Source organism: Callithrix jacchus, chromosome 7, assembly GCF_049354715.1.
Source record: "Callithrix jacchus isolate 240 chromosome 7, calJac240_pri, whole genome shotgun sequence".
NCBI classification, from domain to species: Eukaryota; Metazoa; Chordata; class Mammalia; order Primates; family Cebidae; genus Callithrix; species Callithrix jacchus.
The window spans coordinates 48,490,638-48,514,131 of NC_133508.1; the positions used below are offsets into that span (position 1 = coordinate 48,490,638).

The following is a 23,494-nucleotide window of genomic DNA, read 5'->3' on the forward strand; positions in this document are numbered from 1 at the left end:
TTCATTCATATTGTAGCATGTATCAGTACTCATTCCATTTTATCATGGAATCGTATTCTGCTTTCTGATGATACCTCATTCTCATTTTGTCCATCAGTTCACCAGTCGATGGACATTTAGATTGTCTCCAGTTTTGGTGAAGATGAATAATGCTGCAGAGAACATCTCTGTGCAAATCCTGTGTGGACATATATCTTCATTGCTCTTGGGTAGCTATCTAGGAGAAGAATTGCTGGATGTGATAGTTTTATGTTTCTGGATTCTTCTTAATTCTTTTCTTTCTAATTCGTTTTCGGAAGCATAATTTAATGCAATAGATACATCAGATTTAAGTATACAGTCAATGAGTTGTACAAACAAGTAATAACTCATTTAACTCCTGTAACCAACATTACAATCACAATATAGAAAATTTCCATCACCCCAGAAAGTTTCTTTGGGCCCTTTCTGTCATTCTTTTCCCCTGCCTCTGGTTCCTGTTAACCACCAGTCTCTGCTCTGTCACTGTAGTTCCTTCTGCCTTTTCAAACATTTCGTATAGACTGGGCGCGGCGGTTCACGCAGTGTTGGTGTAATCCCAGCACTTTGGAAGGCTGAGGTGGGCAGATCACCTGAGGTCAGGGATTCAAGACCAGCCTGGCCAACATGGTGACTTCTCTACTAAAAATATAAAAATTAGATGGGCATGATTGGCATGCACCTGTAATCCCAGCTATTTGGGACAATGAGGCAAGAGAATGGCTTGAACCTGGGCGGCGGAGATTGCAGTGAGCTGAGATTACGCCACTGCACTCCAGCCTGGGTGACAGAGAGAAACTCTGTCTCATAAAATAAAAATAAAACATTCATATAAATGGAACCATATAGTATGTAGACTTTTGTGTCTGGTTTCTTTACCATAATGCTTTTGAGATGGATTCATGTTTTTATATATATATATATATATATATACACACACACACACACACACACACAACATATACACATACACATATTTCTATAAATACATATAATTATATACACATATAACATATATGTATTTGTATATTATATATACATATATGGTATATATTTGGAAAATACACATAAAAGGAATGAACTATTTATGTCTATATTATGATTATGATTCATGGTTTTTGCATCCTAAGAAGCCTTTGTCTATCCCAAGGTTGAAGAGACTTTCTCCTATATTGTCTTCTAGGAAGTTTTAGTGTTAGTTTTTTGGAGATAGCATCTCACTCTGTTGTCCAGAGTATATTTATTATATATGCATATACATATGTACACAAATATACATAACTTACATGCATATTTAAAGGGCCATATTTTAGACTTTGTGAACCACATGTCTGTCACATTTACCTTCTCACCTTTTTCCTCTTCTCCCCGCATCCTCTCTTTTTCCTCTTTCTCCTCCTCCTCCTTTCTGTTCTTCTTCTCCCTTTCCCATGACCACAAGTCTTTAAAAATTTAATAACCAGGTTGGGTGCAGTGGCTCACACCTGTAATCCCAGCATTTTGGGAGGTCAAGGCGGGCAGATCATTTGAGGTCAGGAGTTTGAGACCAGCCTGGCCAACATGGTGAAACCCCATCTCTACTAAAAATACAAAAATTAGCCTGACATGGTGGCAGATGCCTGTAATCCCAGTTACTCGGGAGGCTGAGGCAGGAGAATTGCTTGAAACCGGGAGATAGGAGGTTGCGATGAGCTGAGATTGTGTCACTACACTCCAGTCTGAGCAACAAGAGTGAAACTCCATCTCAAAAAATAAAAAAAGGGCTAAAGTAGGATTGGCCAACTGGCTATAGTTTGCTAACTTCTGTTGCTCCACGTACACAGTTTGTCTGTCTGTTACCAGTTGGTAGTCATCTGGCTCACTCCCAGTTTGGGGCTATTGTGAGTAAAGCTGCTGTGAACAGTCATGTATAAATGTGCACGTATGCTTTCATTTCCTAGGAGGTAGAATGCCTTAGTCACATGTTAGGTACATGTTGAACTTTAAAAGAAACTATCAAGCTATTTCCCAAAATGATGGTAGCATTTGTCTTTCCATCAGCAATATGTAAGAGTGAGTTGCTCCATATCTTTGCCAACACTTGATAGTCTCATTTTTGAGTTTAGCCATTCTAATGTGTATGTAATAGAACCTTATTGTACAGCACTTTTAATTTGTATTTCCCTAATGACTAATGACATCAAGCATATTTTCATGTGCTTATTGGCCATTCACATATCTTTTGTAAAGAGTCTTTTCCAATCTTATGCCCATTTTGAAAACCACTTTGTCATTTTATTATTGAATTGTCAGAGCTCTTTATATATTCTAGTTATGGGTTCTTTGTCAGATATATGTTTGGCAGGTATTTTCTCCCAGCTCATGGCTTGTCCCTTCATTTTCTTGAGAGTGCCTTTTGAAAAGCAAAAGCTTTAAATTTTGATGGTGTCCATTTGAGAGCATTTTTTTTTCCTCTTTCGTTTCATGCTTTCTTAAGATGTTTTTGCCTACCCCAAGGTGGCAAAGATTTTCTTCTATGCTTTCTGTTTTCTTATAGAAAATTTATAGTTTTTGCTTTCTTGTTTAGGTGAGTTAATTTTCATGTATGCCATAAGGTGTGAGTCAAGGTTCATTGTTTTTCCTTTGGATATCCAGTGGTTCAGCATGACTGTTGCTGAACAGGAAAATTGTCCTTTCCCCATAGAACTACTTTGGCCTCTTTGTCAAAATCAGTTGACCATGTAAGCGTGGGTCTATTTCTGGACTCTTCTGAATTCTTAACAGCTTAATCAGAGTTCATTTTTTAATCAATGAAGGAGAGATATAGATATGCTCTCAGTGTCCTTCCTGCCTAAAGATGAGACTGTTAATAGCATCGTAGCCCACGAGAAGTGGAAAAGATAGTCTTTCACGGGAGGTACATATGAACACAGGCTTTGCATTTTCCAACACAACTACCATTGGGCTATTGTGGTGCCTTTTGCCATCAGGCTGCCAGGTACTTCTGTTCAGAGCAGAGACAATCTGTTTTTGTTGCTGCTCTCTGGGCCTGTTTTTCTGCCCACTGCCAGCCATCCACAGCCATGTGCTTCAGGGCCCACCCCGCCCCCAGGCTGAAGCCAACCCTCCCCAGTCCAGCCAGGCACCTCCCGCTCCCCCGCCCCGCCTCTTCGCACATGTGCTCTCTACCTCTGTGCTGTAGCAAGCACTGATTTGGTGGGCTGGCTTTATTCCAGGACCTTACTGGGAGTGAGCCTGTCTTGTCATTTAATTTTCAGGGTGGCTTCTGAGCGAAACTGATGGACTAATGTGAGAAGCTAGAAACAGTGCTGGATGGAGTCATGGCTCCAACCCTGATGAGCCTAGAGCTCACTGACTGGGCTGGCCCCGTTTCTGCCACTGCCTTGCCCATGCTTGGGCTGCCAGCCCCCGCAAGGACATGAGAGTTCTCTCCCTCTTGTCAGCTAGCACATCACTGGAGCGCATGTCTCGGCAGCATGGTTTCGTGATAGCTTTCAGCTCTGTATTGCTGATGAACATTTACTGGATTGCAGGATTTCCATGGTGTGTGTCAGTCTGTGACTTGGTGTTTTCAGGCTCAACACTGTCATCTTATATGCACAAGTCCCGGTCCTGGGCATGTGTTCTTAGTTGATGATGTTTGTTCTCACCTGTTAGGTGAGAATTTGGCTGGTGGAGGTATCATTAAAGAAACAATCATTGTTGGTTTTGTTAGTGTTCAGTGAATAGTTGGGAGCTGTGGGGATGCAGCTCTCCTGCCTCCCCTCTCTATCATGGTGTTACCCAAACTGGAGCCTTTGCACAGGCTGACCTCCATGGAGCCCGTCAGAGCTTAAGCTAGTTCATGGAGACCTTGGAAGGTTGAGTTTTGAAGTGCTCCACGCCGTTTGCTCTACAGCAGTTTGTCCCCTGACCTCATTGCAGCCCACAGTGCCACAGCATAGAGGCAGTCCCAGGAAGGCCTGGGTGTACGGATGAAGATTGCCGCCGCAGACGCCCGTCTCTTCAGCCTTCACTAAGATGCCAGGGCTGTGGTACTGGGGAGGAACCCCTGCCATGCAGCTAGGGCACAGGTTCTTCCTGCTGCGAGGTGCTCTAGACAGCTAGACTCTGAGTGAGAGTTAAGATGTCTCCTTGTCTTAGGTTCTTGGGGGCTAGCAGAGCCCTGCCAACTTCAGTCAGTGCTTGATAAGAAGAGAATAATGTCCTTGAACCCCCCTGGCAGGTGGTGGTACCAGGGTGTCTGACCCCAGGCTTGTTTCCCACTTGCTACCTCATCTGCCTCATCTGCAGGGCAGGCTAGTCCCTGCTTCCAGAGTGGAGACTCGAAGCATTTAACAAGCCCACTCATTGTCTGTCTTTTCTTCCCAGCTTGAGAAGAGTGACTGCCCCATCTTCGGCCCTTATCTTTATACCTCTGGACATTTGGGGAGCCTGGCGACGGGAGGCTGTGCTCCGGGCACCCTGCTCTCAGTTTTCTCACAGGATCTGCACTGGACTTGGGATAAACACGTCCTGGGTTGGGCAGGGTAGGACTGGAGGTGGTCGTGGCTGAGAGTTTGAGCTGGTATGGACTGTGCTGATGTTTACAGTAGCCTGGTCTGTTACCCTCTGAGAGCCACACAGTGGGTGGGAGTCATCTTGATCCGAGTTTTTCTCTTTTTTCATTTTGCCACAAGACAGAATTGTATCACACATCTCCAAAACGAGTAAAATGGCATTTCAGCTTCTTGTCTTTATAGACTCTCTGAACTTTAGGAAAGATCATTCTGGTCCCTTTTCATTAATAATGAAAACCAGGGGACAATAAAATGTTCTTAGTGTGAGCATGGCAGGAATGCGAGCCGTGAGGGTGAAGGGTGAGGCTGCAGGACCACAGGTGTTTCTCAGGGCTCAGGAGCGCAGAGCTCTGGAAAGTGGGGCAGCTGTTGGAGGGTCCTGGTCCTTATCCCACACACCAGCGTCTGCTCAGCCTCAGCAGCCCAAAGGCCGAGAAGGCTGCACTTCTTATGGTGGGATGTTTGCAGGCAAGCAGAGGAATCCAGCAAACTCCAGGTGCTGGTCAAGTTTTCAGCCCAGTCACAGCTGCTTTCTTGCCAGAGGCTTCATGGTATCCGTGAAGTGAATATGGTTTTTGGGCCATGGGCCCCATTCTGCACTTGTTCTGCCTGAGGATTTGGGCTACACAGAGGGATATTCCGAGCATGGATGAAAGCCCTCCCAAGCAGGGACTCAGAGAGAGGGGAGGGAACAAGTTGCTTTGTCTTCACTTTTTTCTCCTGAAAATGAACTTGCAGTAGATATTACGTTTTGCATCTGGAGTGCCAAGCAAAGCTGGCAGAAGAGGGGAGACAGAAGAGACACCTGATTGGGACTCCCAGTGCCCGGCTCCTTGGGGTCAAGGTGAAAGATCTGTCTACCTCCGTGGTCTCAGAGCTCCTTGTGTAACGAGGGTGATTTGTGTCGGGTGGGGGTATCCACCATCAGGTGAAGCAGCGCTGTTCCCTTCCACGGCCGTTTCTCAGACACCAAGTGTCACTGCACTGCCTGGGAAGGGAGTGGGGAAGTCCTTGCTAACCATCACACAAATCCCGGAACCCAAAAAGAATAGATTGATAAATTTGTATAAAAACCTCTGCATGCTACAAAACATGAGCAGAGTCAAAAGAAAAATCAACCAGAGAAGACGTTTGCCATGCAGATCACAGACAACGGGCTAATATCCCTGCTACATAAAAAGTCTCTCTAAAGTGACAAGGGAAAAGAAATCAAGTAGAAAAGTGGAGAGCATACAGTACACCAAAAAGGAGATGCTGACGAAAACATGCTCAATCCTCTCTCAGGATGAGATCAATGCAGATTAGAACTAGGGTGAACTTCTGCTTTCCTGCTGTGGTACTGGCAGGAGTCTCTGCGTGTGAGTCGTGCGTTGTGTGGGTGCAGCCGTGGGGAAGTAGGCGTTGTGCAGGGGCTGCGGGTGAATTATTGGCCCCATGGAGGCAGCGTGGCAGCATTTCTCAAAACTGCAAATGCACAGGCCCTGAGACCAGCCTCTGGGAGTTCTGAGGTTCACGGGTCCGCACGTCCCAGGTGGGAGATGGCACATGTGCATGTTGTCGATGGCAGCGTGGTGCACAGTGGTAGAAAGTTGGAAATGAGCTGAATGCCCATCAGAGGGCAGGTGACGTGAAATATCCTGCAGCTATAGGAAACGATTGAGAGATGTGGAAATGCGAAGGAAGAGAAGACCTCCTGTGCCACCTTAGATGTGCGCACAAACTCTCCGGAAGGATAAATGTAAGACTACTAATGGCTGTCGGTGGTGGGGAAGCCTTTTTGTCATGGACTGACCTGTGCTATTTGATGTGTAAACTGTATGCATGTTACCAATTCAAAAAGTGTGAAACAGAAATGGGAGTTGGGGACTGAGGGAGAGGCCATATGTTGATTACAGTTTTGGGACCGAGATTCCAGGCCTAGGACATATTGGGGAATCTGGCATGGAATCTGCAGGCAGGGAGGGAGTGTAGTGGCCAAGGAGAGGCTCTAGGCCCTCCAGGCCTGTCCTCTCTGCCCCCTGAGAGCACCATTCAGCAGCCCTGGGGGAGGGGTGTCTCTTGTCCACTCAGAGGACTTTGCAACTTGGATCCTCTTGGTTGGCTGTGTGCCAGCAGCCACATCGCGCCCTGAACTGAAAGAAAGAATGGGCCTCCTCCTCCCCTCTGGTCATGTAACACCAGGGCATGGCAGGTACCTCTGAAAACTTATAGGCACAGGTGAGAAGTGAGGACAGAAATCTCTCAAGCAGCAAGAGCTTCGCTGGGCCATGTTGACACTCCATCTGAGAGTTCAGAACACTGCTGTTCTCCCCACTTCTCCTTCCTCCCGAGTGAGCAGCACACGGCAGGGCTCCTTCCGGATAACTCTCCACTGGCGCTGTGATCGCCTTCCCCACTGGTCTGTGTCCCACCACGCCTCTCCTGATGGCAGATCCCTCGGGGGGAGGCAGAGCACCCACCAGGTGGCCTGGAGATGGCAGCTCCAGAAAGGTGTTCACAGTGGAGACGGGGCCCTCCTGCATGCCTCAGAGGGTCAGATGAGGTGTGGACATGGGAGCACTTGGTGAACTGTACATGGGAAAGTGTGAAGGTGGAAACTCCCCCTCCCGTCCCCCCGTCAACTGGAATTGCATTCAGGAGGGCACTTTGGCACTTTGGTATGTGCCATTCTAAAGAGAACCGGGGCTGGGCACAGCTTGGGAAGCTGAGGTGAGAGGATTCCTTGAGCTCTGGGCTACAGTGTGCTGTGCAGATGGAGGTCTGCACTAAGTACTGCATTAATATGGGTGACCTTCTGGAGCAGGGACCACCAGATTGCCTAAGGAGGTCGGAAATGGAGCCAGTCAAAACTCCCATTCTGATCAGCAGTGGGACATGCCTATAAATCGCCGCTCTACTCCAGCCTGGGCACCATAGCAAGAGCTCAGCTCTAAAAAGATTAATTAATTAATATAAATAAAGAGAACGGGGCCAGGTGCTCTCCTCCGTGCAGACTGGCTATCTCCACAGCAGCAGCTAGGTAGTCTCCAGGGACAGTGCTCAACTCCCTTCCTGCCCTCTGTGCTGGTCCCAGTCTGTCTCCACCTCCGTGGACCCTTGCAGCAGCCTCACCCCAGCTCTCCTGCCTCTGTGGCCCCCACTTCTGGCCACCCTTAGAGCCACCCCAGTGCTATTCTCCAGGGCCATGGCATGACCTGACTCCCATTGCTCATGGAAGAATATTCAGCTTCCTTGACCACACAGTCCACCTGGCCCCACCTTTCCCTCTTTCCTGCCCCACCCCGGCCTCCACTGTACCTGCAGCTTCCTTGGCTTTTGTCCACTTTCCCCAACACTCTGCTCTTGGGGTCCTCAGGGCCACAGCAGCTCTCCTCTTCCATCAGGCCCAGGGTGCTCACCTGGTCTGCCCCCACCTAGCGTCTCCTCTCTGAGCTTGCTCCCCTCCAGCCTCCAAGGGCCTCAGGGCTCCTCCAAGGCCCTGCCCACCCCTGCTCCTCTCCCCTGCCACCCCCATCTCTTTGTGATAGTTGTTCTTACTCTCTGAAGTCTTGCTTGGTCATTTGGAGACTGTGTTTTCTCTCCCCTGGCTCCAAGTGAGAGCAGGGCCGGGAGGTTTAATTTACCACAGTCCACCCAGGTGCCCCCAGCCAGTGTACCACGGTCCCCTCCCCACTTCGCTGAGGCCCTGCTTGGTTCTGCTATGGCCCCCAGCCATAGCAGGGCATATGTGGGTGTATTTATGCTCCCCCAAATGTACTCACATTATCCTCTCTGGATTTTGTTTCTGAGGTAGAGACCATGCCGTCGGTCTTCATATCACCTTTGCCACCTGACTCCCCAGTCAGGGCTCAGCTCACTGCTAGATACCTCACCCACAGCCTGCCATCAGGGTTGGGTGAATGGCGTCCCTGTATTCCAGTTGAGGCAGTGGGAACAGGAGGGGACGGAGCCAAGCTGCTGTTGTGATGATCATGTGTTGCCTTCCTGCAGCGGAGTGTCCCACTTGCTCATCATTGGAGGCAAAGAGACTGTGCCACTGAGGCCTGTGTGCCAGTCCCCACCGGGGGAAGGATGCCATCTGTCCTTTCTAACCCTCCTCCTCTTCCGCCCTCAGGCCCCGCAGGCTCCCGATGGCGAGATTACGGCGCCCTGGCCATCATCATGGCAGGCATTGCATTTGGCTTTCACCAACTCTACAAGGTGAGTCTCCTCCAACGGCCGTGGGTGCTGTGCCCCTGCTGCCCTGTGGCATTCAACTCTCTTTCACTGGCTCCTGGGTGGAGGCACTGCCATGCTCTGCCCTGGAGCTGCTTGGCAGCAAGTGGCTGTGGTAGATGTCAGGGTTCACAGCTGGATTGAGGTCCCCCCTTTTCTCCAGTGCTCAGCATGCGCTACCCAGTTCTCTGCCTGCAGGGGCATTGTCAGGTTGTCCCTTGCCATCTTGTGCCAGCCACTTAGAGTAGTGCCGGCACAGGAAAGCTGTGCAAGAAGTTTTGGGACACAGAAATACATAATGGCAAAGAGCATGGACGCTGGACCAGCTGCTGCTGAGCCCTGCCCCTGCCCCTGCCCCTCAGGAGCTTGGTGAACACAGGCTGTGTTCTCATCTGTAAGATGGGTATAACAGTCCCCACCTCACGAGATTGTCGTGAAGATCTGGAGAGTCAGTGCTCCTTTGTAGAGGCTCAGCCATGCCTGGCACATGGAAGTATATACCATTGTCCTGCATGGCATTTAAGAGTAGCAGAAACTCTGTCTCTATCAAAAAAATACAAAAATTAGCTGGGCATGGTGGTGTGCATCTGTAGTCCCAGCTATACTTGGGAGGCTGACGTGGGAGGATCACTTGGGCTTGGGAGGCAGAGGTTGCAGTGAGCTGAGATCACACTACTGCACATCAGTCTGGGTGACAGAGGGAGACCCTGTCTCAGTTTCAAAAACAAAACAACCCAGGCACAGTGGCTCACGCCTGTAGTCCCAGGACTTTGGGAGGCTGAGATAGGCAGATCACTTGAGGTCAGGACTTTGAGATCAGTGTAGCCAACAAGTGAAATCCTGTCTCTACTGAAAATACAAAAATTAGCCAGTGTCATGGCATGCACCTAATCCCAGCCACTCAGGAGGCAGAGGCAGGAGAATCGCTTGAACCCGAGAGGCGGAGGTTGCAGCAAGCCTGCAGTGAGCCAAGATTGTGCCACTGGACTCCAGCCTGGGTGATGGAGCGAGACTCCATCTCAAACAAACAAACAACCAAAACAGAACAAAAACGCATTCTGGGATCTGGAACTTCTCTGAACTGGTGCCTCCTTCAAATCTCTGACTGCATGCAAGCACCAAGAAGAATGCGACACTATCGCAAAATCCTCAAATGAATGCCTCACTGTACTGAGCCCTAGGCACTGTCACATTGCCACCTATGGCAGGTCTGTGGCCTGACGGGATCCAGAGGGCAACTCGCAGCTCACCTTGATGTGGGCATTCACCGGAGCTGCCACCCATGGTTTCTACGAAGCTCTGGCCTCTCTGCTCTGCTTTAAAAAAGAAAAGAAATGCTGCAATATCAGTCACAATGGTAACAAGAGAATTTCTAAAATATCTGCTCAGTTTCTTGAAATTAAAAAAAAAAAGAAATGGTAAGAAGCCCTCATCTTGCTTTATAGGCACGTGAAGACTTCGGCTCGGGCAGCGCGTCTGCTCCTTCCCTTAGGACTTCAGAGCTCAGAAATGGCGTATTTGGTTGGTTACAGACGCACGAATGAGAATTTTTTTTTTTGAGACAGGGTCTAACTATGTTGCCCAGGCTGGAGTGCAGTGGTGCTATCTCAGCTCACTGCAACCTCCGCCTCCTGGATTCAAGCGATTCTCCTCCCTCAGCTTCCCGAGTAGCTGGGCTTACAGGTGTCCGCCACCATTCCTGGCTAATTTTTGCATTTTAGTAGAGATGGGGTTTCGCTGTGTTGGCCAGGCTGGTCTTGAACTCCTGACCTCATGATCCACCTGCCTCGACCTCCCAAAGTGCTGGGATTACAAGTGTGAGCCACCACGCCCACCTGAGAATTCTTTGCCTTTCATACTGAGGACATTTCATCCTGAAGTATAGGGCTACTTATGATGAGTTTTGGCTCAGTTGTGGGTAATAGCTCACGCTGTGGTTGAAAGCACTTTGCAAAATAGAAAATGTGTCTATACATGTGCTACTGAAGAATGATCACTTAGGAGTCACTCTGGAAATGAGTTCCCACAAACCCCTTACAAGAGACCTTCTTTTCCTTTCCTTTCCCCGTACAGAAATTGTAATGGAGAAGTTTCCAACCTCCTTCTTATCTGGGCCCAGGTAGATTAGGAACCAAAGTTCTCCCTGGGTGGCTCCTGCCAGGCCTGTGCCGCATTGCCTCTGGCAGTGCCCGTTGAAGTGGGCAGCTGGTCTCACTCTCCTCACCTGGGGAGCTTTGTTTTCACGTCCTGAGTAGCTGGATGTCAGTGTACATGTTCTTACATGCAGCTGTCCCTGCAGGCCCTGCCACCCACCTCCATCCTCCACACCCTCACCTCCATCCTCCACACCCCCACCTCCATCCTCCACACCCTCACCTCCATCCTCCACACCCCCACCTCCATCCTCCACACCCCCACCTCCATCCTCCACACCCCCACCTCCATCCTCCACACCCCCACCTCCATCCTCCACACCCCCACCTCCATCCTCCACACCCTCACCTCCATCCTCCACACCCTCACCTCCATCCTCCACACCCTCACCTCCATCATCGACACCCCCACCTCCATCCTCCACACCCCCACCTCCATCCTCCACACCCTCACCTCCATCCTCCACACCCCCACCTCCATCCTCCACACCCCCACCTCCATCCTCCACACCCCCACCTCCATCCGCCACACCCCCACCTCCATCCTCCACACCCCCACCTCCATCCTCCACACCCCCACCTCCATCCTCCACACCCCCACCTCCATCCTCCACACCCCCACCTCCATCCTCCACACCCCCACCTCCATCCGCCACACCCCCACCTCCATCCTCCACACCCCCACCTCCATCCTCCACACCCCCACCTCCATCCTCCACACCCTCACCTCCATCCTCCACACCCTCACCTCCATCCTCCACACCCTCACCTCCATCATCCACACCCCCACCTCCATCCTCCACACCCTCACCTCCATCCTCCACACCCCCACCTCCATCCTCCACACCCCCACCTCCATCCTCCACACCCTCACCTCCATCCTCCACAACATCACCTCCATCCTCCACAACGTCACCTCCATCCTCCACACCCTCACCTCCAAGGCAACCAAGAGCATGCGTTGCCAGCCATGCCCTGCCTGCCTCCTTCCTGAACTGCCCCCTAGCGTCCCTGGTTCTAGGCCCCTGTGAGGGATGGCCCTGTTTCTTTTTTACCAGAGCCAGTTTCTTCTGGTCCTGTGCCCTCCTCTCCCTCTGCCCTGTATTTCAGTTCTGGGAAACTCAACTTCTTTTGACTCTTACATGAAGGAAGTTTGTTCAGAGAATTCAGGCTTAATTCGGAAAAAGACGGAGGTGACCTCTTTCAGCAGCCCCAGAGCACTCATGTTATCCCCTGGCAAGAGAACCAAGGGTCCCAGAGATGTGGTGTTCCTTTTCCTTTAGTTTCTCCAGTCGTTTTTTGTTGATTAGTTTTACTCATTTGTTTCTGAATAGGTGATTCATTCACAGGTTCAAAATGTTCACCATCTAGGAGAATGTGCCTGGAAGAGCTCCCCCGCCTCCTCCTCCTCCCCCGCCTCCTCCTCCTCCCCCGCCTCCTCCACCTCCCGGAGGCTCCAGCAGTGTCTGTTGCTCGGGTGTCCATCCACAGTTGTGTCTTACAACTTTGACAGTAGAGTTTAAAACTTGGTGTTACAGAAATAGTTTAGCATCATTAAGAAAAGTAAATAAAGGACCCAGAAAGTTCCCATCACAGCAGTTCCAGTTGACTCTCCCTGTCCACGTTCCCTCCTGGTCCTTGTCCTTATTCAGGCAGAATTTTTACGTGGTTGTAACTGCAGTCTCATAACTTTTTCAAATATCTTGTTCATTTATGGTGTTTGCTTAGGGTTTCCAAAACCCGGGGATGACAGGGAGAAAGCTGGGCGGCAGAATTCGAGAGACGGTTGGAGGATAACCCAGGTCCGTATGCATTTCTCAGCCTGTCCCGCTTCTTGCAGAAATACCTGCTCCCCCTCATCCTGGGCGGCCGAGAGGACAGGAAGCAGCTGGAGAGGATGGAGGCCAGTCTCTCTGAGCTGAGTGGCAGCGTGGCCCAGACAGGTAAAGATTAATGACTCCATCAAGTCACCCCTCACAGCCTTCTCCAGGCAGCCCCTTCTCTGCCCCTCCCCTCTCCCTCCGTCTCCACTCTATGTGGTGACTTCATTTATCTGCTCTGAGAATCTGTTCACATTTGCAAATGAAGCCGCCGTCATTTCGGTTTAATTTGAAATTGCTTGTTTACTGTCGGCGTGGCCTCAATTAATTATGTTTTTACGGAAAGGCTCCCAACCTCAGAATATTAATAAGGGGAATAAAATGACAGCCTTTCTAAGGGCTGTAAAGTTCATTTTTAATTTCTGCTTCTCTGAGGTTTTCAGGGGGGTTTTCAGTGATTTTCCCCCTTCCCTCTAAGACTCCACTGTGGGGTCAAGAGAGTCTGTAATTACTGTGGCTCCCGGGACCCCGGCCACCTCCCCTGTTATCGACTCAACAGGGCTCGCATTCATTACCCAGTGCCCCAGCAATGGCCCAGATTAGCTGGGACCTGTCTCGCCAGAGGTGGCTTCTCTTCTTTATAAACTTGTTTACTAGACGGCAGCTCTGAATCTAAAAACCAGAGCGAGGCCAATGATAGAGCCACCTGTCCCAGGCAAGAGTCTGTGTCCCTCTGGGGCACATTTGTGAAGCTCACAGAAACCCTCTGATGTGTCTGTCCTGCTGGCATCTGCTCCTGTGAAGCTGACATTGGTGGCAACAAGGCCCTGAGGGGTCACAGGACGCCAGGGAGTTGAGCAGGCAGCCTGGGGTCAGGTGGGGAGGGCAAGAAGGAGCAGTGGGAAACAAGACTTGAGCCACTTCTGGATGTGAATGTGGTGGGGACCCGAGATGCGTCTCTCCTAGGATTGGAGACTCCAGGAGTCTCACAAGGACACTGAGGCCCAGGAGATGAAGGACGCAGGCGCCAGAGAAGCCGAGAGAGCTCAGCAAATCATAGCCAGCTCTAATTAGAGGGGAGAGGTTCTGGACGGATATACTGTTGACCATGGACAACTACACAATGGAAAGATAAAGTGGAAATACTAGAGGTTAGATACAGTGCAGGCAGATCACCCAGAGTGCAGATAAATTAGATGGATTGCGGGGGCTGGGGGCGTCTGCAGATAAATTAGATGGAGCTGGAACATGGGCAGCTCCTAGGTGTGTGGACCGCGCTCGGGGAGCGTCTGTGCCTGCGAATTTACCAGCATTGTGACTGCTTTCTCCTCGCAGTGACTCAGTTACAAACCACCCTCGCCTCCGTCCAGGAGCTGCTGATTCAGCAGCAGCAGAAGATCCAGGAGCTCGCCCATGAGCTGGCCGCTGCCAAGGTATCTGTCTCTGCCCCGAAGGGCCCTCCAGGCGCAGGTCTGCCCCACGTGCCCTTCACTCTTGTCCCTTGGGCCCGGCGTGCCACCTTCAGGAGCTGGGCTTCGTCCCAGTCTCACGGTGGTTACACGGCTGCAGCCGACGCTGCTCTTTCTTTCCTTGTAGAGACAGGAGGCCATTGCTGGGCAGTCAGTGTGACATTTAACTGTCGAGGCCATCCTTTTTCTCTGTGTCATCTCCCAGCAGGAGGAAGGAAAAGCCGCCCGCTGTCTCATGGCAGCCATATCCCCGCAGCTCTGGAGGCTTTGTGTGTAGGCGTGGGACAGCCTCCACCCATAAGTTAGTTTGCAGGTCACAGCATGGCCAGGAGGGGTTCTGGAACAGACAAGGAGAAGCGAGTTGCATTCAGTTCACCAGCAGCAGCCCGTCCACACTGCAGTGCAGCGGGCAGTTTTTCTAGACCTGGGTTTCGCGGGTTCTGGCAACCGTAGGAAGCCACGGCCAACTCCCGAGGCAATGTCCACGCCTCACTGCCCAAGTCCAGGGTCAGGCTGCTTAGGTTATGATCCTGGTCCTGCCACTTGTTAGCTGTGTGGCCACAGGCAAGTTACTTAACCTCTCTGAGTCTTAGTTTCCTCATTTGTAAAATGGAGCCATAATGGTATTTGCTTCGTGGGGCTGTTCACAGGCTCAGAAGGGTGCCTGGCTCCAGCCGGCTCACAGAATTGCAGGTCTGGGTTCTGCGGGTGCGTAACAGGGGTCATCCCTGAGGCGGTGTCAGACAGATGGGGCCCAGGAGACAGTGGCCTGCTGGCTTCACAACACCCACTGGTTCCTCTCTCTGCCCCTTGCCCCACAGCTCTGTGGCCAGGAGGCACTGCTTCCTAGCTGCTCCCACCGCCCAGGCTCTGGAGAGTTTCATCCCAAGTTGCTCACCAGGGAAAGCCATTCCCAGTGCATGGCTAGGCTTGAGCCAGTGCTCAAATCTTTTGCATTTGCAAAACCCACTAAAATGGCAATCTTTGCATTTTCCGTGGAGTCTGGGGTATCTCTTATGAGAGGGTCCCAGGAATCTCCCTCCAGGCATCCAACCGACACACAGAGGTGCCGCCTGACCTTGCTCCTGGGGCGGCTTCGGGTGCTGGTGGCCACTTTTAGCCACTGTGCAATGCATATTCTCTGAGGGTGGCCAGTCCATAAAGCACCAGGAAACCTAGTGCTGGGCCTGCCTGATCTCCTGGGTCAGGTCATCTTTTGAGTCCATGGTCTGCCTGTGGCTAGAAGCCATTCTGGAAATTGGAAAACTGTTTTCAGGCCTTACGCATGAGATTAAGACCACGTGTTGTGTTGAAGAAGAAGTGGGGGCCTGGGATGTGCTTGGCGATGAAGGGGGTTGGGCCCTCAGAGGTCCTCTGGCTGGCTCTGTTGCTGCTGTCCCTGGTCTGCCCCAGCCTTCTCTCTCAAGCTGCAGTGGCCACCGGCTTGGCATCTAAACTTGTATGTGTGAGGACTTAGGTTACCCCATAAACCAAAGACCCGGAGCTGTGTTTTCTCAGCTGTAATGTAAATTTTTATATCTGGCTTCCAAACTCCTACTGGAGCACTGTAAAAAAATAAAAAGAAGAGCTTTAAGTAATTTAAAAACCTACATAAAACTGAAGGCTATGAGTTTTCTACAACTGTTTTTTAAAGAGACTGGCTAAAAAGCCCCAGATGTCAGATTTTATTTCTAAATCCTGGCATCTGGCAGCATATGCGTTTGGAAATCTGAGTCCTTTGTAGGCCGGTGAGTGGAAATTGCTCCCTTGTTAATGGGCTGCTGTAGCTTTCAAGGTCTCAGAGAAGCCAGAACAGTGGCTCCTGGGTCCTCCCTGTCTGGTGGTCTGGAGTGGGAACCCTGAGGGGCTGTGTCCGAGGGTGGCGAGTGGGTGACACACGCTCACTCGCAGACTGGACTGCCCAGGTTTTCCTTCCTAAGACCTACAGGCCCTCCGAGGGACGTCTCCCTGCAAAGGTGTGCCAGCTGGGCTGCTTGCTGGGGCGACCCACAGCAGCCCCCACCCCACGTCAGGCGCCGGGCCTCCATAAACCAGCCCAGCAGCCTGCAGCTGGGAACAGCCAGGGAATGTCCCCTCTGCCTGCCTCGGGGGAGCAGTGTCAGGAGAGCTGAAATATTAATCTGTGCACTGAGAGACAACCTGGGGTGGCCTTCAGCCTGGACGAGGTGGGCCTCACACAGAGGCCTCATGTGGAATTGTCCTCTGTGCACATGCCACAAGCAGGTGGCTGCTGGCAGCTCCAATTTGGGGACCTCTGGTCTGACTGTCCCCTTCCCTGTCTATACCAGCAAGGTTTGCCAGAAGTCAGATGTAGTTCTGTGAAGTTTATTTGGAAAATGGTGTTACCCTCAAAGGGGAAGGGTGTGCATGGAAGGCTGGGGTTTGTCAGAGATGGTGGCTGTTTCGTCTTTCCACCCCGGGCCATCTTCGGTCCCAGACATCACAGCACTCAAACTGCACCTGCACGCCTCCGCGAGTCTCTAAAAGATGCCACAACACCATGACATCACCTAAAAACATGTAATGATTCCTTAAGTCAGCAGATGTCCAAACAGAGTCGTGGGAATGTTTAAGGATGTCGTCATCTGAACAGAGACGTGGCAGGCAGGCCCCCGAATGGGCAGTGGCAGAACCTTCCCCCAGGTTCCCCAGAACAGACAGCGCCCTGCCTGCTGCCCCTGCCCTGGTCCTCCTGCAGCCGCAGGCCCCGCCCACGCCACCAGGGGCCCACCTTTAGCATTACTCCCTGTGCTCTGTTTTCAGGCCACCACATCCACCAACTGGATCCTGGAGTCACAGAATATCAACGAACTCAAGTCCGAAATTAACTCCTTGAAAGGGCTTCTTTTGAATCGGTAGGAGGCGAGGATGGGGACCCTGTTCTGGTTGGGGACTGTTCTGGAAACGGGGACTGGGAGCTCCGGGGCTTGTCTGAGGCATGGGAAGGGCGTGGCCCCCAGCCCTACCCCTAAGGACCCCATCTGTCTGGGCCACTCAGGCACTAGGTTTGGGACCTTTTGAGGTTCTATTTTCCTCCCCCAGTTGACCCTCTGCTCCATTCCAGCGGTGACGGTCTGGGCTACAAGAGTTTTGAAATACACAGTTTCCAGACCTGTCAAGACCTGGTCAGGGACAGCTTAAGCCAAAAAACAGGGCCCTTGGAGCAGAGGAGAACCTCCTGGGTGGCTCCTGCTCCTTCCTGAGCCCCAGGTGACCACTCAGTGACAGGTTTGTCCCAGGGGAAGTCCCTTTGGGGGTGGGGGAGTCTCTGCACTTTGTACTTGGAAGGGTTCCACGACTGAAGACATGGGTAGAAGCAGGCCCTGCCCCCCCAGCTTCTTGGTTGTCCCCCTGTTGTCCCTCGGCAGTGACAGCACATGGTCACCAGTGCAGCCTTGGAGGTAGGGTGACCAACTTGTTCTGCTTTGCCTGGGATTGTCCTGGTTTATTTATTTATTTTTATTTATTTATTTTGAGATGGAGTCTTGCTCTGTCGCCTAGGCTGCAGTGCAGTGGCACGACCTTGGCTCATTGCAACCTCTGCCTCCCGGGTTCAAGCAATTCTCCTGCCTCAGCCTCCTAAGTAGCTGGGACTACAGGCACCCACCAGCCTGCCCAGCTAATTTTTTGTATCTTTAGTAGAGGCGGGATTTTGCAATATTGGCCATGCTGGTGTTGAACCTCAGGTGATCCACCTGCCTTGGCCTCCCAAAGTGCTGGGATTACAGGCGTGAGCCACCATGCCTGGCCTGTTCTGGTTTTTTAAAATTGAAAGTCCAGTGTCCAGGAGCCACTCTGTCCTCCTGGGCTGATGCCCTGGGGGGGCCTTGTGTGGGGTGTCCTTGTTTCCCTGCTGGGCTGGGTTTGGTGGTTGCTGGGTGAGTGGGGTGGTGCAGGGTAGGCTCTTCACTAGGGTCTGGGATGGGGTGCGGAGGGTTCTTGCCGCTCCAGCCAGAAGATCCCATTTTCCAAGCAACTTCCTGGTGCTCCCTGAGGAAAAAAGCATTTCCTGGAGGAGGTGTGGCCACTCAGAGAGGGGCCAGAGCATTGTCATTAGGAGAGACCCTCCATTTCCCTAACCTGGATCAGTGCCTGAAGGCTGGGGATGCAGGGCAGGCGGCCCGTGACCGTGGAGCGGAGAAAACTGCATGCAGACTGTCTTGTTAGCGTTTAGGTGCTGATGAATAAAGCAGACCTTGGTGTGTGCCCTACTCAAGTGGGGTTTGAGGCGGGAGAGCTGTGTCTAAGGCCCCTACTGGGGGAATAGCCTGTGGGCCTGGCTTTGTCCTGGCTCAGACAGAGATGAGCTGGCCTGTTGGACAGTTCTGTCTCTGAGCTGTTGCCAAGTGGACCTGACCTCCAGGTCCCTCCTGGAATTGGCTTTGGTCTGGGCTGGCTGCTGGCCCAGGAAGGGAATACGGAGCAGAAGGGAGAGCTGGCTCCTCCCCGTTGAAAGTGTTGAGCTCAGAGGTTTTCTAGCAAAGGGTACCACCACTGCCCTTTTGTTTCTGATGTGTCTGACCCCCCAACAATGGCCAGGGGTCCTTGCCTCCACCTTTTGCTCAGGCCATAAACAAATTGGGACTGTGGCTCAGGTGTCTGGAGTCCCCAGTCTTAGCCCTTTTAGGCTTCTCCCCACCCTGTCCCTCTCTTGGCCGATGGAGTGGAGGCAGGGACAGTGCTGAGGATCAGGAGGAAGCAGGCTCCTGTGTGCCAGGCAGGCCCCACCTGGCTTCCAGCAGTTGTCCAGGCAGGTGGGCCTCGCCCAGAGCAGGTGCCCTGGGGGACCCTGGGCTGTCTCTGGGGGCACAGGGCACTCCTGGCATCTATCTCAGCTATAGGATCTCCAGTCGGACAGGACGCTTTGCTCCTGTGTGAGGGCTCCGTCCTGTCCCTTGCCAGGTGGCTCTGGGGAAGCAGCTCACTGTCTTGGAGCCGTTGGAGATGAGGGAAGATGTAACCCTTTGAGGGAAGGAGTTTTGACTGCTGCCACCAACCTTTTCTGCTTCTCCCACCAGGCGGCAGTTCCCTCCGTCCCCGTCAGCCCCGAAGATCCCCTCCTGGCAGATCCCAGTCAAGTCCCCGTCACCCTCCAGCCCCGCAGCTGTGAACCACCACAGCAGCAGCGACATCTCACCTGTCAGCAATGAGTCCACGTCGTCCTCGCCTGGGAAGGAGGGCCATAGCCCCGAGGGCTCCACAGTCACCTACCACCTGCTGGGCCCCCAGGAAGAAGGCGAGGGGGTGGTGGACGTCAAGGGCCAGGTTCGGATGGAGGTGCAGGGTGAGGAGGAGAAGAGGGAGGACAAGGAGGACGAGGAGGACGAGGAGGATGACGACGTGAGCCACGTGGATGAGGAGGACTGCCTGGGGGTGCAGAGGGAGGACCGTCGGGGCGGGGACGGGCAGATCAACGAGCAGGTGGAGAAGCTGCGGCGGCCCGAGGGTGCCAGCAATGAGAGCGAGCGGGACTAGGGCCACGCCCGCCTTCAGCCCCAAGGACGGTGTCCAGTGTGCCAGTGCGTGCCCACGCCCTGCCTCCCGCTCTGGTCCTGGGAGGGCAGCTTGGAGCCCAGGTAGGGGACAGAGCTGTCCTCAGCTGTACTGCAACATGGCGGCAGCCATGTCGAAAGTCACATTCTGTCCACCTGGCCTCCTCTCGCCTGGCCACTAGCCCCAGCCCCAGCCCCAGCCCCAGCAGCCTTCGGCTTTGATCTCAAGTCAGGCTGAAGGCAGTGAAGCCTCAGGGCTCAAACCCCTGCCCAGCCCCCTCTCCCGGACAGACGCCTTGTCCAGGGTGTGTGTGCTGAGTGTCTTGACTACCGTGACACCACGCATGGCCAGAGCTAGTGTCCCTACTCTCTCCTGACTCCTCAATGGAGGAGGCGCTGCGGTCCCTCTGGTGTCTGCCGTCCCCTCTCTCCCTGGGCCCAGCCCTGGATCCCTCAGGTGCCTGTCCTCAGCCCAAGCTCCACCCGTGCCCCGTTGTCCTCCCAGACAAATGAAACCACGCTGTGCTTCTGATGCCCTCGCTTGCCGTGTAATGGTTCAGCTAATCCCATGGCGAGACGGCGCTCACTCCCTCGGAGGAGCCAGGCACGGGGCCTTCCTGACCAACAGCCAGCTCTGTCCTTCCCCCCCAAGAAACACATGTTCATTTGTGTGATCATGTATAGACCTCAGAACGGAAGATAGGACTGTATATAATTGTAATAAATACCAGTTGCCACTATTTAATTTCTGCCTGTGGCTCCCTGTCTCCTCACGGCACCCTGGCCCTGGGCCTTCTCAGCGCAGGCTCCAGCGGGTGAAGTGTGGGTGAGGGCCTACAGGCAGCTCACACCCTTCCCTGAGGCAATTTCCGAGCTGCTCAGCCAGAAGCAGAGGGCCTTGTTCCTCGTCCAGTGGCTGCCAGAGGATGACACTTTGCTGACCGCAGGAGGAGCAGGGACCTCATGTGACTGTATATAGACCTATGCGGAGTGAGGAGCTTTCCTCCCTAAAATGGAGGAATGCTTCCCCGGGAGGGAGTGTGGCGTCCTCTGTCTCCCTGTCTCCTCCGGCTTTTGCCCTCCCAGTCCCACTTTCTACTTCACAGAGCATTTGGCTAACACCAGAAGAGCAGAGCCACATGCTTCTCGATGGGTGCTCCTGTTCCCTCCAGCCCCCAAGGGTCAGGACCAGGCTGGTGGGCTGCAGACGCCCTGTTGTCCATGTGCCTCTGTGGACACAATGGCTTAGGAAATAGGAAGTCCTGGGTAGCCCTGCAGGTGGGGCCTCCATGCACCTGCCCTGTCCTGGGAGGGAGGAGGCCATGCAGTTGGGCTGAGACTTGGCTTAGGGGCTGTTTTGTCCCGGATGTTTTGCTTTCAGCCCCTACAGCAAACCCTTCTTAATACTGGGACCACAGGGCCCGCTGAAGTGACAGGTCCCCAGGCCCGGGCCGCCCCTACACACTGAAGGGTACCCAGGCACAGGTCCACCTCCACCCACTGGAGAGTCTCTGAGACTGGCCTGCCCCCACCTGCTGGAGAGACCCGGGGGGTCATCCCCACCCACTGGAGGGTCCCTGGGAGCAGGCTGCTCCCATCCGCTGGAGGGTCCAGCCCCAGTTTGGTTTCTGGCCTTCGGGGTTGTGTCTTTCATGCTTGTCACCTCGAAGGACACTCCTGCAGCTCCTGTTTCCAGCCACATGTTCACCGGGGACAAGCCCAGTTCCGAGTCACACCGGCTTGTTCTCCCTTTTTCCTGGCCTCCTTACTGTCCCTGAAGAAGCAGGTGTCTCAGTTCCCAGGGGCTGCCACGCTCACCTGGACGAGGGGGTCCTGCCTGCCAGGCCCCAAGAGTCCCTGTGTCTGGGAGCAGACAGGTGGGCCAGGCTTCGGCCAGCCCTGGGGACAGTGACTGCCCATGTCCCCCCCTGGGCCCTGCTGTGCCGCAGGCCTGCATCGTGGGTGAGTTGGTTCCCAAGGAGTCCTGACCCCCTGTCATTTGCTGCCCATTGGCTATTGTAAGTTTTTAGAGGTCCCTCCCAGAGACCAGAGGTCCCTCCCAGGTACTCTGGAAGGGAAGGGAAGCCAGGGCTGTGGAGTCGGTGCCATGGAAGTGAAGTGCCAGCTCCCCAGCTCCATTTCTCCCTGGAGAGCTGGGGCCACCGAGAGAGGGATTCCCTGGGGCTTCACTGTCCCTGGGGTGGGAGCAATGAAGGCCTCATGGGGCGAGCATTCTCCAGCCTGAGGGGTCAGAGGGCCGGCACATCCCTGAGGCTCTAGTTCGGAGGGAAAGAGACAGAAACCTGGGCCCAGAGGCCTTTTGCCCCTGTGGGTCCTGAGCACCGAATTCGGCTTTTGAGGACAGAGAATCTGGCCTGATTTCAGGGAGAGAAAAACCCCTCCCCAAAACGGCAGGAGTGCTGCCTAATAAAGCCAGCTGCTGGACCAGGGAAAACAGCCCTTTGAAAAAAAAGCCTTTCATTAGAAAAATAATGCATTTCATCCAAATAAGGTAAAAATATTCGGAATGGGGCAGAAGTAAGCGGCAGGCAGCGCCTGTCAGGCCCTTTCTGGAAGAGAGAAGATTATCAAACTCAATTACACTGTGTTTTTATAGAGTGTCTTTTAGGAAGGAACCAGCCCCGTGCTTGGAGGCCGAGGGACAGCTGCCCTGACCTCACCCGGACCAGCTCCCTTGTTCCCAGGGTCTGTCACGGCTCCTCTGGTGACTTGCTCGTTCTGCCTTGGGCAGGGGCATCTTGTTTGGGAAGGACAGGGGACCTCCCTTGATGTTTGCCACACGCTGAAGCAGGCCAGGAGGCAGGCAGTTTCCTTCGGGGGATGGTAGAGTCTCTGCCACCAGGGGCTGCCCTATCCTTTAAAAGCTAGGGCTCCCAGAGCCACCCCATCCCAGGACCCCCGCTGGGTTGGCAAAAGGGGCTGCTGAGTTTGTACCCACAGGTGAGATATATTGCAAAGCCGACCTGAATAGTAGGGACAGAGATGAGAGATTCGAGAAGCTGCCACCTCCCCATCGGCTCTCTGTGTGCCCAGAGTCTCTTTCCTTCTTTCTTTCTGTTTCTAATAAAACGCATCTGAGCAAGCTGTGTTCATCCGTCAGGGCCCTCCCACCCAGGTAGAGGTGGGAGAATTTTCTAGAAGTTTTCGTTTCTGCCCTCCCCACCTCGACCCAGCCTGGAGCACGGAAGGCGCTGGGGTTCCAGCCTGGGCCCAGACCCCTCACTCTCTAGGTGACCACCCTGCTGCTGCCCCAGAGCCCAAGCAGGGGCCATTCTCCAAGGGTCAGACAGTTCCATCCCCAGCAGTTAACTGAATGCATCTGTTTGTTTAAAATGGTTTCTACCCAGGTTCCAAAGAAGAGGTCAGAGACTCCAGACAGGGCAGGCGCAAAGGCGCCAGTGAGACCCCCATGCTGGTGGGGGTTCCAGCCTCAGGTGACGTGCTGGGGTAGCACCCAGGCAGGCCTCGAGGGCCTGGCCGCTCTTCCTGCCCCTGCTTTTTTGCTGTGCACAGGAGCCGGGCCACTGCCTGGCCGGGGGAGCCACACCTGAGCTGGCACGTGCTGACTTGCTGTGCACATGCGTGTGGCCCCCTCACACTCATGCAGGGCCCAGTGGGGCCTGGTCCTCTGTGAGAGGTCCCTCTCCCCTTCCCCCACACCTGCCCACGAAGGCCACAGCTCAGACCACAGCCCAGACCACAGCCCTCAGGCACTCTCTTTAATGC

At 53.2% G+C, this 23,494-nt stretch overlaps 1 protein-coding gene across 4 annotated transcripts in view; it reads left to right on the top strand.

Moving 5' to 3' along the window:
• The window catches only part of PEX14 (peroxisomal biogenesis factor 14), a 148,394-nt gene extending 127,902 nt beyond the window's left edge, over positions 1 to 20,492 (top strand). For all 4 annotated transcript variants that reach the window (XM_035307699.3, XM_035307700.3, XM_035307702.3 and 1 more), the window contains 5 exons: positions 8,692 to 8,777; positions 12,786 to 12,888; positions 14,101 to 14,198; positions 17,019 to 17,110; positions 19,274 to 20,492. In XM_035307699.3, the coding sequence (XP_035163590.1) occupies positions 8,692 to 8,777; positions 12,786 to 12,888; positions 14,101 to 14,198; positions 17,019 to 17,110; positions 19,274 to 19,730 (836 nt within the window). In that variant the 3' untranslated portion in view covers positions 19,731 to 20,492. The remainder of the gene's footprint in view (positions 1 to 8,691; positions 8,778 to 12,785; positions 12,889 to 14,100; positions 14,199 to 17,018; positions 17,111 to 19,273) is intronic.
• The last annotated feature ends 3,002 nt before the right edge of the window (positions 20,493 to 23,494 follow it).